We start from the raw sequence: 18,179 nt of genomic DNA on the forward strand, positions 1-18,179 counted from the left end.
AGTAAGCACGGGCTTAGTTGTTCTTGCTTATTAACCTATAGTGAACAATTTCACTTGGGTCTCACCATGCCACATCAAAGTGAAACCCATGTGAAATTGTTCACCATAGATTAGTAAGTAAGCACAGGTAAGCCCGTGTTCACCTTGCTTGTGAGTCATCCACCCCGGGTACCATGTCTCCAAATCTGTCCAACTAGTTCTTAATATCTACCTCCTCACACACACTCGCTTCAGTCATGGGATCTGAATGTCTGCAGAAAAGGTTTTGTGATACTCAATTTTTTTTTTCCTCAGTAATGTTAATTCCTCAGTGAGCTTGGGATAAGGGAAGTATAGGATATCTGAAGTCCAAAGACTAACATCTTAAAGAGGATGTGTCGAGAGTATTTAAGAATGAGCAACCAGAAGAGTACTGGGAAATAAGAACAGAAAGATGCCACAAACGGAAGGGAGCGACACAGAAACGAGCAGCAACTCAGTCACCATTTGGCATAGGGATTTAGGCGAGGGCAGAAAACAAACCATGGAGAGCTGGAGAATGAATGAAGCAACTTGGTTGTAGCTTCTGCTCAATACCCCAGTAGGCACTTTTCTTAGCCTTTGTGGAAGGAGTGGCTGTTTCAAGCCTGCTGAGAGCCAGGAGGTGGCTCTAATTCAATTTATTGATCCACAAATTCAAACGTAAAGGGATAACTAAAATTAAACATATGTGTCAGACAATGGAACTGTAGAAAATTCAACGACACAGGCTAAACAGTCATAAAATTCTAAACAGAAAGATGAAGCACAAAAGTGAAGACATTTTCGAGAATGGCAAGAATGGAATCATCAATTACTGAACACCAGACAATACCAGAAATTGGCCCTCTTGAAACTTCTACATTGATTAGACTTAAAATTTGGGATCTTGGGCAGTTTTAAGAGCACCTTGTCCTCTTCCCCCGCTACTCTTCTTCCTAAATAATAAACTGCTGCTCACAAAAGGCAATAATATCAGACACTTATGCAACAAGGGAGCCCTGGTGACGTAGTGGGTAAGAGCTCAGTGGCTAGCCAAAAGGTTGGCAGTTCAAATCCACCGGCCACTCCTTGGAAACCCTATGTGGCAGTTCTACTCTGTCCTATAGGGACACTATGAGTCGGAATCAACTTGACGGCAAAGTGTTTGGTTTGATGTGATAATCTACAAGCATTTATGTCCTGCTCTCCCTTACTGGAGTTGTCGTCTTTTCCTCGAATAACACACAAAGAAGCATTTGTATTTTGCCATTGCGTCTCCTGTTTCCAGATCATTGCATGGTTGTCCTGTACTAGATGCTGGTCTAAGTGTACTTTCTTATTTACTTCTCTCTACAATGGAATAAGGTAGGTCTAGAACTTACTCTGGTGGCATAGTGGTTAAGTGCTACAGCTGCTAGCCAAAAGGTCAGCAGTTCAAATCCACCAGGTGCTCCTTGGAAACTCTATGGGACAGTTCTACTTTGTCCTATAGGGTCGATATGAGTTGGACTTGCCAGCAAAGGGTTTGTTTTTGGTTTTGGTTTTTATCACTTACCCCATTTCCCCGATGAGGAAACGGAGGCAGAGGAGGCCAATTACTTTTCCCAATGTCACCACAGTAGTATATAGTAAAGCCGTGATGCAAACTGCAGCACCTTACTTTTAACCACTGCACTTCAAGCAGAATTCTACCACAAAGGAGTCATCTGCTCATATCTTTTTCAAACACATTGTAGCAAATAGCACAATTTTTTTTCACATTAAAAAATATATATTGTACACTGCTTTTCTTTTAGAAATAGCATCAAAATTTAATAACAATTGATTTAATTATTATTACTCATATGGAAATAATTTTCTGGGACATGGTCGTTAACATGATTTTGGATTATTTTTATATTAATTAATTTTTTTTTTACTTTATAATGCATTCACATAGCAAATATACATATGTTCTTGTTGTGTGCTGTTGAGTCAATTCCAACTCCTAGTGACCCTCTGAGACAGGTAGAACTGCCCCATAGGATCTCCTAAGCTGCAAATCTTTATGGGAGTAGATTGCCACGTCTTTTCTCGGAGAGGAGGCTGATGGGTTTGAACTATTGACCTTCTGATTAGCAGCTGAGTGCTTACTGTTGCGCCAGCAGGGCTCCATGAAATGCTTCATATATCGATAATGATAAATGATACTTTTTCTACTGCAAAGTATAAATGTTAAAGGCATCAGCATCATTATGCTATCTCCGTTTCTCTTCTCTCTTCTACGTAATCATAATTTGAGAAATTTACATTATATTTCATAAAATATACAGATGTGTTAGCTTTGTTCTTGTTAAGTGAATACATACTAGGTTCATGACCAGACACTTTGACAAATAAATTACCTACATTCATCTTTTGACTGGCTGTGTTTCTTCAAGAAAATTCTATGTGAAATATAATCTCTGAGCTTTTGCCTCTCCAAAAAATATTAAAACAACAGTTCGATACATTCTTTCCATAAGGAATTTGTAAATGGCACATCATTATATCTTAATTGAATATTGTCATGAAGTTTCCGACTTGTCTGATGTCTCCACTTAGAGTTTACTTGGTAATTTTTTCTGGCTACTTAAAAGACATCTTCTTTAGCTTTGAGTTCCAGTAAACTTACCAAGAGATGACTCACCGCTGATTGCTTATGTCTATTTACTGAGACAAGTTACAGCTGTTTAATTTATAAATTCTAGTCTTTTTTATTTTCTGCAGTTTTTTTTTTTTGTAAGTTATATGTGTTGAATTTTTTCTTTTTTTTGGTTGTAAATATACCTACAAGTACGTGTTTATTGATATTCTGATTCTTTTTGATTATCCCTATTCATTTTTTAATTCAGGTTTTATTGGACCAGCTGTTTGTAGGTGTTTCATGTGGGGGAAGAGAGGAACAGCATTATGGGATAGAAATAAAGCTGTTTAGACCAAAAGGGCAAAATATGCCCAAAAGCAAAGATGAGAACAGGAAGGGGTAGGAAAGTTGGAGAAAGGTAATGGGGAACCCAGGGCAGAAACGGGGAGAATGCTGACACGTCGAGGGGACTGTGACCAATGTCTTGGAATGTTCGGTGTACAAGTTGTTGAATGGGGAACTGTTTTGTTCTGTAAACTTTTACCTAAAGCACAATAAAATATATATATATTTTTTAATGGAATAAAGCTGTTTCTAAGTAGGGGTGTGTGTGTGTGTCACTTTAGTTTGGTGGTTTAAAACTCTAGACATGTATTAGAATCCTCTGGAGCCCCCGGTTAGTGGAGCTAGCAAATTATCTTTTCCCCCAACTGCAAATTTATTCCTTCTCCAGGGCCTGGAGGATGGTTCTAGGCACTCAACAGGGCCTATCTCAGGCCCAGGGAAATCAACCGGGGAAGCTCAGGACAGAAGTGGCTTCTGTCCAGGCATAAACGGTCTGTGGACCTTGAGCACCTTTCTCCTCTGCATGGACCTGTGTGGGCCTATTTCAAGAGAACAGGCCCTTGTTGGCAGACTACAACCATTTCAGCTGTGTAGTGGAGAGGTGGGTGTTTGATGTTTGACATTGCTTTGCCTATTAAACAAGGTCCTCACCTACCCATACCAGGGACCTAAGGACTGGTGGCTCCACACAGGTCACCCAGCCACCCATGACAGGGGTCCAACTGGTACCTCCCAGTCCTTACAACCAAAAACACTGGGTGCCCATGGTCCATCTGCAGAACGCACCCACCTGTACGCTCTAGGGAACAGGGTCACGATTTCCTCAGAGACACATGAGGGACGATTCTCAGGCCCCTAACTTGTTCAGAGTGTGACCCCTGCTGCAACCAGATACCAGTACCTACACCAATCACCCCTGCCACTCTAAGACCGTAGGACAGAGCCTGTACCACACACTGGATGATTAGCTACCTGGACACATAAGCTGAATTCATACAAGACAGGTGAATGGACTCTTAGACTGATATACCTGATAACAGCTCTAGCCATCTGGGGACAGGACGTCAGAGCTCCAAAGGTGAAAATAATCAAGCAACCCATGTGGGCATATCAAAACAAAACAAAGAAACTAGGATACAGTAAGCAAACAAAATAAACTAATACAATAACTTATAGATGGCTCGGGGACAACAGTCAATATCAAGTCACATAAAGAAACAGATCATAGTTGCCTCATAAGCTCTCAAAACAAAGAATCAAGGGATCTTCTAGGTGAAAGTGCCTTCCTGGAATTACTAGAGGCAGAATACAAAAGATTAATATACAGAACCCTTCAAGACATCAGGAAGGAAATGAGGCAATACACAGAACAAACCAAGGAACACACAGAAAAAGCAGGTGAAGAAATTAAAAAGGTTATTCAGGAACATGATGAAAAATTTAATAAGCTGGAAAAATCCATAGACAGACAGCAATCAGAAATTCAGAATTTAATAAAATTACAGAATTAGATAACTTAATAGAAAGTCAGAGGAGCAGAACTGAGCAAGTGGAAGGCAGAATTTGTGAACTTGAAGATAAAGCACTTGGCACCAATATATTTGAAGAAAAATCAGATAAAAGAATTTAAAAAAATGAAGAAAACTTAAGAATCATGTGGGGCTCTAACAAGAGAAATAACCTATGAGTGATTGGAGTACCAGAACAGGGAGGGATAACAGAAAATACAGAGAGCATTGTTGAAGATTTGTTGGCAGAAAACTTCCCTGATATTGTGAAAGATAAGAATATATCTATCCAAGATGCTCATCGAACTCCACATAAGGTAGATGTGAAAAGAAAGTCACCAAGACGTATTATAATCAAACTTGCCAAAAAGTTCTCCAGGTCATCCTGAGGTATAGTGAAATTGAAATCCTTCAGCTCAGCCTTCACCTCTTCCTAGTCAACAAAGATCAACAATATTGGGGCCCCTCAGAATTGGGTGTTTCTATTCTATCATAGGAGTCTCTCAGTGATGCAAACAATTAAGCACTCCACCAGTAAATGAAAAGGTTGGTGATTCAAATCCACCCACAGGTGCCTCAAAGGAAAGCCCTTCCAAAAGGTCACGGCCTTGAAAACCCTGTGCAGCAGTTCTACTCTGCACACACGGGGTCACCATGAGTCAGAATCGATACAATGGTGACCATTTTATTTTTTTTTTAATTTCACCCTTTCTATCCTACCAGCTGCTTGCATGAATGAGGGTCTCTACTCTGTGATACCAGATGGAGGCCCAGAAAGCTCCCATAGCCAGCCTACAAACTGAGACTCTCTGTCTCAAGTGGTGGACGGCTCTGATCCCCTAGAGGTAGCAGCCCTTTTAGAATATCCATATTCTGCTGACTCTTTCTGAAATGCACAGACGCCCGAATCCTTCAGGGAGTTGTCAAGGAGCCTCGGGCGATAAATGTACAAATAAACAGTACAGTTACAGTAGGATAATTCTTTTAGTGGGGACCCACTGCCCCCAGGAAAATTCCCTCCTAGACCTGGTCCTCTCAAGCCAAAGCCCTTTGTAGGGAAGCTTTCTGTGTGAAAGAGAGGTTGTACCCTAAATTAGTTGAAGATATATGTTCCTTCATATATCAAATATCTGGCCTTCTGATACTGTTATCTATAGTTACAGGGTTTTCTGAGTTTCCTTAAAGATGGAGTTTCCATTCCAGCTTCTCAATCTCCTTGATACTTGGATGATTCAAAGAGGCAAAGATGTCTTTAGTCTGCAGTGTTACAACAGAGACTCTGCAATGTTTTCTCCTTAATGACTTTGGCTTTAGTATATATTTTTTTTTAATTGAGTTTTCCAATTTTCTGTTTTAATGAGGTACAACTGGTATCTATTTGCCTAAAGCAACGGAGGAAGAAGGAGAGTCAGGAACAGGAGGAGGAAATGGAATGTGTGGCTGTCTCCATGAACAACTGTCTCCTTTGCCTTGAGACTAGAACTGGACAGTGCCTGGCTACTATTACTGAACATATTAATCAAAGATTTTATAGAAGAATCCTGATGAAAAGGGGATAAATGCAGAATAAAACTTCAAATTCTCATGGAACCCAGACTTTCCGGAGCTAATGGAGGCTAGATGAACTCCTGAAACCATTGCCCTAGGACAGTCTTTAAATCTTAAACCTAAAACCAAAAGTATCCGCTGAAGTCTTATTAAAACCATAGTTTAGCTTAACTACTAAAGACTGTCTGCCTTAAGCATTGTGCTCTTTCAAAATCTATCTGTATGGGATCAAGGAGCCCTTGTGGCACAGTGGTTAAGAGCTCAGCTGCTAACTAAAAGGTTGGCAGTTCAAATCTACCACCCACTCCTTGGAAACTCATTGGGGCAGTTCTACTCTGTCCCACAGGGTCACTATGAGTTGGAATACACTCGATGGCAACGGGTTTGGTTTTTTTCTTTTATATGGGATCAAACTGACAACAACAACTTGAAAGATTAGATAGGAAGCTTAGGGTCAGTGAGTTTATGTTAATGAGGGAAGGACAAGTCAGAAAAGAGGGTGAGAATGGTTGCGCAACTCAAGAATGTCATCAACGTCGCTGAATTGTATGTGTAGAAATGCTGAATTGGTGTATGTTCTGCTGTGTATATTCTCAACAACCATAAAAATAAAATAAATTATTAAAACAATGAATGAGACTTAGTTACTTATAAATAAAATTTCATAACTGACTTGAAATTCAATATATTACAAGATAATTTGATTAGTAAGAGAAAAGAAATATACTTCTTTTTAATTAGTTATGATTACTTACATATGGAGCTCTGGTGGCACAGTGGTTAAGAGCTCGGCTGCTAATCCAAAGGTCAGCAGTTCGATTCCACCAGCCGCTCCTCAGAAACCCTATGGGGCAGTTCTACTCTGTCCTATAGGGTTGCTATGAGTTGGAATCTACTCGACGGCAAGGGTGTTTTTTTTTTTTTTTTTGCTTACTTACATATGCAAGGTTACTGGCCAAATTTATGTGCATAATTAGCCACCTAATCACGTTTTAAATTCAACTGCATGATGAAAGAGATGACCATATATGACTAATAAAATCATTTCTTTTCCTCATTTTGAGGCGAAACATTGTCTCGTCTCCATTAGACCTTTATGAAAACAATCTCCTGAAAAACTGCAGTTTGTGTATCCACAGAGATATATAACATTAGGCAGGTAGCTATGAGTTTCAATACAAACTATAGTGATCATTTTAAAAGTTTTGGATGATAGTACAAAGTCAACATGTCATTATCTAATCAGTAGTCATAAAAGGATGATGAGTTCAGTCATCATTTGAGAAAAAGCAGCAGGCAGACCACATTAAGCTTGCAGAGAAAGGGAAGCCATGAGGACTAGTGAGTACTGCCAACAAAAACAGACAAAATCAGGGAAAAGAACAAGGACACAACTTAATTTTCTATTACAGCTCTACCTCCTAACACAAGCCTGACTAGCTGCCAGTGAATTCAAAAGCACATAAACTTTGGAGGGTCCGTTAGTAAATATTTACAGAGGGCAGACTGTGATCCAGGGCCTATGCTAGTCTCTGGGGACATGAAGATGAAAAGACACCCTTCCTGTTTTCAAGGAGCCTAAATCCTTGGGAGATAAATGTGTAAATAAACAGTACAGTTACAGTAGGATAACCGGTTTAGCGGGGGCCCACTGCCCCCAGAATAATCCCCTCCTAGGCCTGGTCCTCCCAAGCCAATGCCCTTTGTAGGGAGACTTTCTCTGTGAAAGAGAGATGGCACACTAAATTAGTTGAAGCCATCCTAAGTCCCAATGAAGAAAGATGATACAACTTGAATACAATGCACCATTTTGAATTTAGGCACAATTGCTTCATTTAAATGGTCAGGGCGTGATTTGCTTTAGCAATATGATTTAAAAGGACCAGAGGGTTCTTGTGATCAGTCCCTGAATGCTGGTCACTCTCCAAAGGAGATATGGGTACACCTAGTTAGTCCCTAAAAGAAAGGGCTGCGTGCTATGACAAGTCATACGTCCTCGTGATACCTAAGCCGTTAGAATTGCTGGAGCTTGTTCAACACGGCCTACAGAATCAATAGTGTATCTCATCTCCCATGCCACACCTGTGATTTCCTGCTCACCCTTGAAAGACATTGGGTACGATCCATACTAGGCCTCTGTGGTTTTGAGACTGGAAAGGGTGTAAGATTTATTACAAAGGCACATGTATTTAAGATAATACAGCAAACTGAAATGCTTCACACCTGATAGCTTTTAGTTCCTTGGTGAAGTAGGAAGGAGTATCACTGACTAAAACAGATGGAAGAATACCAGCTAACTACACCACTGGAAATTCCCTTTGTTGCCAGCATGAGAGCACGTTAAAATATGCGAATAAAAATTTAGAGATGGTATTTCCAAAATTCACCTTTTTTTAAAAAAGTAATGATTATTTGTGCTTTTCAACCAACTTTCAGGACTATTTTCAGTATACAGGCTCTAACCTTGTGGTTTAGTTCATACATCAGGAGAGTATTCCTCGATCAATTCAAGATCTTCACATATTCTTTTTGCAATTCCAATATTTAGCCTGGCGTTCTGTGTAACAGCGTCCTGGAGCAGCTACCAACTGAGCCCAGTGGGGAATAAGGGTTCACTAGGTTCTCTTTCTGATGTTGGAAAGTCTAACGGCTTGGCTCACAACAGCTGCCATGCAGAGGGGACGGAGGCTGATGTCACTTCCCTGGCAATGAAAGCCTCCACTGTACCACTCACTGGTGCATAGAAATGTGAAACCACATCAAAAATCAGGAAATAGACTTGGCTTCCAAAAGAGTCCAACCACCTTCCTGTTATACGTTGAAAGATATTTTCCTTAGGCCCTGGGTAAAGGTGTCTGGAACGCACCCAAATGTAACTGGGCCTTGAACCTCTAAGGAAAATTTAATTATTGTGTGTGTGTGTGTGTGTGTATGTGTGTATGTGTTTTAATGACTAATACCTATTCTCAAAACATAAAATAATTTTTTTAGAATTCAGTGATTTTTTTTTTGCTTTAATAATGAAATACATGCAACTTGCATAGAATTGCAACAAATAAAATCATAGTAACTAAATGAAAGATGCTAAGTTCATTCATTACTGTGTGTAATGGCACATTTCAGGACTTCATAGGACAAGCCAAGAAGAAATGTACACATTTTAGCACATCACATTCATGTAGAAGCATTTCCCACCCATGGCTTGTATAGTTTGATGTGTATTCAGTAAGTATCTCATTGGCTGTTTTCTGTTCCAGGAGCACTTTTCAGCTCTCATGAACTCATCATGGCCTAGCAGTACAATTATTTAAGACTTACCTTGCCTGTTAGGATGGAGTTATGTGTGCAAAGACACCAAGTCTTATTTATTTTTGAATCACCAACCCCTTAACCCTCCTCAACAAATGCATATTTTGAAATGCTGTAATTAAGAATTTTAAAAAGTCTAAAATCAGAAATACCACACACACACACACACACACAAAAAAAAACAGAGATACTTGACTCTATATGGGCATTGCTGAACAAATACAGACAGTCTGTCCATTACAGACTGTAGGGTAGACTATATTACAATATAGACAGAGAGTTAAAATTTGCATTTGTGCTCCTTAAATACTGCATCCAGTCTTAACATGAAATACCAATTATGCAACTCTTCTCTCCATTTCATAAACATTTCAAAATAGAAACAGAAAATGTGTTTTACCAGTATGACAGACCTATCTCATTGAAGCCACTGTAGCCCAGCTCTTGCCTGCTCAGTCCTAGACCTTCAAGGTCCATGCATTTAAATCCTGGTGGGCATTGGTAGCCTTCTTCTAATTCTGGTGAGCAGTGTGTGTCTGGAATAGCTAAGCTATTCCAGGTTACGTTCCTGTGAAAAACACACGAAGGGGTTAGACAATTTCAACTCTAAACATTGATTAAAAATGAATAATGTGATCACTCTCCATTATTGTTCTGGGGGGGAATTTTTTGGTGATGCTATGTTTTTTCACTAATGGAATGGATGTGGAATCATTGTTGTTGGTAGCTTTTTATTATTCGAAAAAATGGGCTGCCAAGTGCAAGCGGGAGACATCGGTCCCAAGTTCCATGAAGCACATCACATACGTGGGATATATTGGTCCCATGGCACATCACACTTCCTGGTGACACTTGAGCCATAAAATATCTTACTCAACTTTACAAAAATACACATGAAATACTAAATAAACGTTGCACTTGCTGCATGTAATTGTTATCAGTTTGACTGAAAGTGGGCCGTATGGGAACCATGTTCCATTAAGCACATCACACATATCGGTACCGTGGCCCAGGAAGTGCATCACAAATTGTTTTTGCCTCCAAAATAACTCATTTAATTGCATATTTCCAATTGCCAGTACCTGTACCTTCCCGATATCACAAAGAAAATAGTAAGCACACTTGTGAGCCTTATCTCGCTGTAAGAAGCCAACAGACAAAAAGGTTTCACACAATCACTCCTCCGGGCAGCACCCCCTCGTACGAATGGCTCTCAACGCTCAAATGTGGCACAGACCAATTTCCTTGTTTTTTAGGCGGTTGCACTGGTATCCAACGTGACACAATAACATACTCAAATGGTTCAAATGCCTGCCAGTAAACCTCCAGGGGCAGAAAAATCTAACACAGGCATGTATATCCCTTGGTCCACAAAAGCGTTAATAGCTGCTAAACGTGGGCATGGATTTAAGATTCAGGATTCATGAATGGCATTCATAACATTAATGACATATTAAACATTTTCAGTTGAGGCTGGATTCATCCTCACAATAGCTCTTTATCATAATGGTATTACCATTTTATGTTCTTAAAGGCTAAGACCCAGATAAGTGAAGGAAGAAATCTTTCTATAGAATAGCAAGGAATGGTAATTTGTCTGGGGATTCCTTGACATCTGCAATGCATCTCCTACTGTGAGCATAGCCTTTTACTTCTTCACATCTAAGCAACATTAAGCGATGATGCTCATTTTCTGTAAGGTACGAATACTGTAAGTCTCATAAATTATACTTGGCTTTCTGCTGAATTGCAGACATGTAGCTTAGGAAGAAAACCAGGCATGTCAAGAGAGTTTAAAGCAACTAAAGGCATTGCATAAGAGAGAGAGATTATACAGTGACTTAATAATAGCTCCAGAATTATTAAGGTCTTTTAGGTGGATGGTGACATACTCCTTTTCATCGTTCTTCAGCACAGACTGGGGCTTAAGTTGATGTAGAAGGATTTAGACATGTAATGGCTTCCTTGATAGTGAGTAGAGGTAATCATTGGAATGGTGGTTGTGGGATCTCATTCTGGGATGACCTAAAAATGGGCCCAATATGGCTGTTATTTGAGGCAATCCACATGGATTGTGCAAAGACCAAAGGTTTGGTTAGGTGATCTCACAAGACTTCTAAAACCATGCTTTTATAGTAATCATTTCTTACTACATCAATGTTTCTATGCATTTCCTAAATGGGGAGCAACCCTACGACAAGCCCAGTCCCATCAACTTATGGCCACATTGAGGTAGAATTGTTGGGTCACGTTATTTGTCTTGAACAGCTTCTCACATTCAGTTTGGCTGCTTCCTTCTCATACATAATATGCTTTTTCTACAGTCTGATGCCTAAATTCCTGCCATCTCTCAGCTTCTCAAGGCCAACACACACATACACCATGCCCGGTGATCCCTCGTCCAGTTCTTTCTCATTAGTTAACAAAGTTCTAAAGCCTTACCCATAATTCAAATTCCTTGTGTTTATTCCTTCAGGTTCTTCCTCTGTTAGCTGCAATGATGCTAATTTATCTACAGCTCTTGAGGAATAAATGGCTAAGCAATTGGTCCCTTTAGTCACATTTTAAATTCATCCTTTGTACAGCACATACGCAAAATCAAAGAGAAAGGCTCTAACTGTGAAAATTATCACTTAGGTTGGTCAGAAATATCCGTTTTTAGGCAGACATGCCAATTCTTTAACTTCATTTCACACTTATTTATAGGCCAAATAATCCAACCAGACCAGAAAGCAACCCCACTGCCATTGAGTCGATTCCAACTTATAGTGACCCTATAGACAGAGTAGAAGTGCCCCACAGGGTTTTCAAAGGCTATGATCTTCACGGAAGCAGACTGTCGCATCTTTCTCTCAAAGAGTAGCTGGTGGGTTCCAACTGCCAACCTTAGGTTGGCAGCCAACTGAGTAACTGCAGAACCACCAGGGCACCTCCAAATCATCCAGCTTCACTGAAATCTAGTCTGACCCTATTTTTCTGATCTGGTAACCACAAAATTAGGTCAAAGCGGTAAGGAGACTGGGCATCAGAGATTCAGAATGAGGCTTTCTGGCAGCGGTGGATTATCCAATGTTGTTGTTGTTGTTGTTGTTAGGTGCCGTCGAGTCGGTTCCAACTCATAGCGACCCTATGTACAACAGAACAGAACACTGCCCAGTCCTGAGCCATCCTTACAATCGTTGTTCTGCTTGAGCTCATTGTTGCAGCCACTGTGTCAATCCACCTCGTTGAGGGTATTCCTCTTTTCCACTGACCCTGTACTCTGCCAAGCGTGATGCTCTTCTCCAGGGACTGATCCCTCCTGACAACATGTTCAAAGTATGTAAGACACAGTCTCACCATTCTTGCCTCTAAGGAGCATTCTGGTTGTACTTCTTACAAGACAGATTTGTTCATTCTTCTGGCAGTCCATAGTATATCCAATATTCTTCGCCAACACCACAATTCAAAGGCGTCAATTCTTCTTACGTCTTCCTTATTCGTTGTCCAGCTTTCACATGCATATGATGTGATTGAAAATACCATGGCTTGGGTCAGGCACACCTTAGTCTTCAAGGTGACATCTTTGCTCTTCAACACTTTAAAGAGGCCCTTTGCAGCATATTTACCCAATGCAATGCGTCTTTTGATTAGTCAACTGCTGCTTCCATGGCTGATGACTGTTGATCCAAGTCAAATGAAATCCTTGACAACTTCAATCTTTTCTCCGTTTATCATGATGTTGCTCATTGGTCCAGTTGTGAGAAATTTTGTTTTCTTTATGTTGAGGTGCAATCCATACTGAAGGCTGTGGTCTTTGATCTTCATTAGTAAGTGCTTCAAGTCCTCCTCACTTTCAGCAAGCAAGGTTGTGTTATCTGCATAACCCAGGTTGTTAATGAGTCTTCCTCCAATCCTGATGCCCCGTTCTTCTTCATATAGTCCAGCTTCTCAGATTATTTGCTCAGCATACAGATCGAATAGGTATGGTGAAAGAAGACAACCCTGACACACACCTTTCCTGACTTTAAACCAATCAGTATCCCCTTGTTCTGTCTGAACAACTGCCTCTTGATCTATGTACAGGTTCCTGATGACCACAATTAAGTATTCTGGAATTCCCAATCTTTGCAATGTTATCCATAATTTGTTATGATCCACACAGTCGAATGCCTTAGCATAGTCAATAAAACACAAGTAAACATCCTTCTGGTATTCTCTGCTTTCAGCCAGGATCCATCTGACATCAGCAACGATATCCCTGGTTCCACGTCCTCTTCTGAAACCAGCCTGAATTTCTGGCAGTTCCCTGCCGATATACTGCTGCAGCCGTTTTTGAATGATCTTCAGCAAAATTTTGCTTGTGTGTGATATTAATGATACTGTTCTATAATTTCCACATTCGGTTGGATCACCTTTCTTGGGAATAGGCATAAATATGGATCTCTTCCAGTCAGTTGGCCAGGAAGCTCTCTTCCATATTTCTTGGCACAGACGAGTGAGCTGCATCTGTTTGTTGAAACATGTCAATTGATATCCCATCAATTCCTGCAGCCTTGTTTTTTGCCAATGCCTTCAGAGCAGCTTGGACTTCTTTCTTCTCTTCAGTATCATTGGTTCCTGATCACATACCACCCTTGAAATGGTTGAACATCGACTAATTCTTTTTGGTATAATGACTCTGTGTATTCCTCCCATCTTCTTTTGATGCTTCCTGCGTCGTTTAATATTTTCCCCATAGAATCCCTCACTATTGCAACTCAAAGCTTGAATTTTTTTTTCTTCAGTTCTTTCAGCTTGAGAAACGCCGAGTGTGTTCTTCCCTTTTGGTTTTCCATCTCCAGCTCTTTGCACATGTCATTATAATACTTTACTTTGTCTTCTTGAGCCACCCTTTGAAATCCTCTGTTCAGTTCTTTTACTTTATCAATTCTTCCTTTTGTTTTAGTTGCTTGATATTCAAGAGCAAGTTTCAGAGCCTCCTCTGACATCCATCTTTGTCTGTTCTTTCTTTCCTGTCTTTTCAATGACCTCTTGCTTTCTTCATGGATGATGTCCTTGATGTCATTCCACAACTCATCTGGTCTTCGGTAACTAGTGTTCAATGCATCAAATCCATTCTTCAGATGGTCTCTAAATTCAGGTGGGATGTACTCAAGGTCATATTTTGGCTCTCGTGGACTTGCTCTGATTTTCTTCAGTTTCTGCTTGAACTTGCATATGAGCAATTGATGGTCTGTTCCACAGTTGGCCCCTGGTCTTGTTCTGACTGATGATACTGAGCTTTTCCATCATCTCTTTCCACAGATATAGTCAATTTGATTTCTGTGTGTTCCATCTGGCGAGGTCCATGTGTATAGTCACCATTTATATTGGTGAAAGAAGGTATTTGCAATGAAAAGGTAATGTTTTTCAGAAGTAGACTGCCAGGTGCTTCCTCCTAGTCTGTCTTAGTCTGTAAGCTCTGCTGAAACCCATCCTCCATGGATGACCCTGCTGGTATCTGAATACCTGTGGCATAGCTTCCAGCATCACAGCAACACGCAAGCCCCCACAGTACAACAAACTGACAGACAAGTGGGGGGAGGAGGACTATCCAATAGTTGAGGTAAACACACTGCTTACCTTGCTTACCAGATCATCTGTAGTGAACAATTTCACCCTTTTTCACCACTTCAGAGATTCTGCTTCTAGGGATGGCTGGCATCTGTCTCTCTCGCAACCCCATAGAACCTTCCTACTGAATCAAAGTTTCTTTTCAAATTTACAAGCCCTGACAGGGGTAGATAACCCAGTAAGCAAGGTAGGCATGGGCTTACTTGTGCTTTCTTACTAATCTGTTGTGAAATTGTTCACGACAGATGGTTTGGCAAACAAGGTAGCACTGTGGTTACCTTGCCTATTGGATAATCTGCCTCTGCTTTCTGGTTCTATCCCAGGTCCGTCATTTACTGGTTGTGTGACTTGAATAATGTCCTAAGTTTCTATAAACTCTGTTTGCTCATCTCTAAGGGAGAGTAATCATAATTAAAAGCAAAGCTTGTGTAAATATGAAGTAAAATAAACTAAGTAATGCTTTAGCGTAGCACTAGCATATAGCAGGTACTCAATAAGTGAGCAATAATCATTAAAATAACAAAATGTAGCATAAATTCTGGCATGTAAAAACTTAATAAAAGAGAACTGTCAGAAAAATAGAATAAATTTTGGCACATGATAATGAAAACTTTTTGTTCACAGATTTGCAGCTGACAGAAAGCTTAGTCGCTTAGTTATTCATTTATAGGTGAACAGGGTCTAGTAAAGTTCCAAGAGGTAAAAGTTTACTAGCCCATCAAAATTAATGATTTTTAAAGGAAAAAAAAAAAAAGTTTTTTTTTTTTCTAACTTTGTTTTAAAAAAACAATACCAGCAATGCCTGAGAAAATGCTCTGTCTGCATGAATAGGTTTCAAACACATTACTTTTTAGTTACTTGGATTGAGAAACTGGACTCTGGAGTCAGTGTGCCTGGGAGTAAATTCTGGCTCAAGCACTTCTAAACTTGTAGCTCTCAAGTTGATTCTGACTCACAGTGACCCTATAGGACAGAGTAGAACTGCCCGTGGGGTTTCTAAGGAGTGGCTGGCTGATGGATTCTAACAGTTGGCCTTTTTTGTTAGCAGCCAGTCTCTTAACCACTGGGCCATCAAGGCTCCAGGGCTCAAGCATTTACTACAGGTAAATCTAATGGTTCACATCTGTAAGGTACTTAAAACAGCACTGGGTACACAAGAAGCGCTAGGTGAGTGTTACCTACGACTATTGTTAGTTTGAGATCTGTATACTGCCTAGATTGAAATTTGCGTGTGCACCTCAGTTTCTTAATTTTTAAAATGGGGATAGTAATCCCACCTGTTCCATAGGAGCGTTTTAATAATGAAATCAGCTACGTACAATGAAATTTAATAATGAAATCAGCTAATGTACAACACTCAGAATAGCACCAAGAACAAGATAATCAATCACTTAATAATTGTTAACTATTATGGTGTTTTCATTAATTTATAAATATTAGAGTATTTTTCTATTTTCATTTGTTTTTTTTCTTTCATATTAGCACTGACCCTCATTTTAAGCACAACCCTCACCAGTGCACTTTATTTTGAAGTCTTTTGACTTATGAGGCAGCAGATTCGAAATACATTATTTTTGCCAACATCAAGCTATTAGCAAATGCTTCTTGGAGACACATTTATGAGACAAGTAATTCTTCTGGAACACATGTATCTAAAACCACAGGGTAATTACCATTTCTTAAAAATTGAGATGAATGTCAAGAGTTTCTGAATATATATTTGCTTATTTATCTTAGTTTTATTTTCTCAGTTAACAAGAATCTTCTAGATTTTATTTTGATTGGTTACTATTATTTCCTCAATGTTTTCGCTCAGGCCTTAAGACTTGACCAAATGGCTCTCTGGAATTTGAGAAGACAATTCTTGCTCCAACCGGGTGGATACTAGATAGAGACAATGATTGCCCAATCATAATAAGTATTCACTCATGCTTATGTGGATTTTAAGACCTGTATTTCTATCTTTCTCACAGTCAGATTTGTTTAAAAAAAAAATCTACTTGTAATCTCCCTAATTTAACTTTTCAACCCATTTTCATGATCTCTAACCCACTGGGATTGCTTGTTTACATCCATGCTCTACATCCAATTGCAAAATTTTTTAGTTTTTACCTTCCATGACTGTCAGCAAAGTTCTACATAAACCAGAAAACCAAACTAGTTCCAACTGAGTAAATTCCAACTCATAGGGACCCTATAGTACAGAGTAGAACCGCCCCATAGGTTTTCCAAGGAGTGGCTAGTGGATTTGAACTGCAAACCTTTCGGTCAGCACCCAAACTCCTAAGCACTGTGCCACCAGGGCTCTGGCTTTGTTGATTCAGCAAAAACCAAACCCACTGCCATCAAGTCGATTTCCGACTCATAGCAACCCTATAGGACAGATTAGAACTGCCCCGTAGAGTTTCCAAGGAGTGCCTGGTGGATATGAACTGCCGACTTCTTGGTTAGCAACCGTAACACTTAACCACTATGCCACCAGGCTTTGTTGATTAAAAAAAAATTGTTGATTAGTCACTGATTAACGCCTATAACCAAAAACCAAACCAAACCCAGTGCCATCTAGTCGGTTTCGATTCATAGCCACCCTATAGGACAGAGTAGAACTGCCCCATAGAGTTTCCAAGGAGCGTTGGGCGGATTTGAACTGCTGACCCTTTGGTTAGCAGCCGTAGCACTTAACCACTACACCACCGGGGTTCCCTAAATGCCTGTAGGGGGCTTAAATAAGAGGGGGGTTTACAGGACATTTGCCAGACATTCATTTCTGGAAATGTAGAGATTACATAAAGGTTGCTAGGGGACTAACTGACAACATTCATTCTTGGCTTGGTTACAAAGAAAACATTTCCTTAGGTACCAGAAAACCAGCAGAACAGCTTTTACTCTCTATAATTATTAACCAGTTCAGTCTTCTGGTTCGACAGGTTTTCTACACAAAATGGATTTCAGACCTGGATCCCATATTAGCCACCCCTACTCCGGTCAAGCACTTCATATAGTTTTAGGGTCTCCACATCATAGGTAAAGTGAAACAGGCTAATATGGTTCTTATTTAGCATCAGTTAGTCAAATGTCTGTCTTAGTGTACAGTACACATTATACCTTCCTGTGCATAAAACACTTGAGAAACACTTCCAAACCATGCAATGTTTTCATGAGCATCACAAAGTAGCACACACAATTATTATTATGAACCATTTCTCCAAGGCCCAGGGTTCCTTCGTCATTGGGACCTCAATGAATATGCATGACTGGGGCCTTAATGT

General features: G+C 39.9%; 1 protein-coding gene across 3 annotated transcripts in view; it reads right to left on the reverse strand.

Annotated features, from left to right (window-relative positions):
• NALCN (sodium leak channel, non-selective) overlaps nt 1-18,179 on the reverse strand; it is a 406,966-nt gene that overhangs the window by 327,040 nt on the left and 61,747 nt on the right. For all 3 annotated transcript variants that reach the window (XM_049867215.1, XM_049867216.1, XM_049867214.1), the window contains one exon: nt 9,729-9,883. In XM_049867215.1, coding sequence (XP_049723172.1) covers nt 9,729-9,883 — 155 coding nt within the window. The remainder of the gene's footprint in view (nt 1-9,728; nt 9,884-18,179) is intronic.

The sequence above is a fragment of the Elephas maximus genome, chromosome 23 (assembly GCF_024166365.1).
Source record: "Elephas maximus indicus isolate mEleMax1 chromosome 23, mEleMax1 primary haplotype, whole genome shotgun sequence".
NCBI lineage: Eukaryota > Metazoa > Chordata > Mammalia > Proboscidea > Elephantidae > Elephas > Elephas maximus.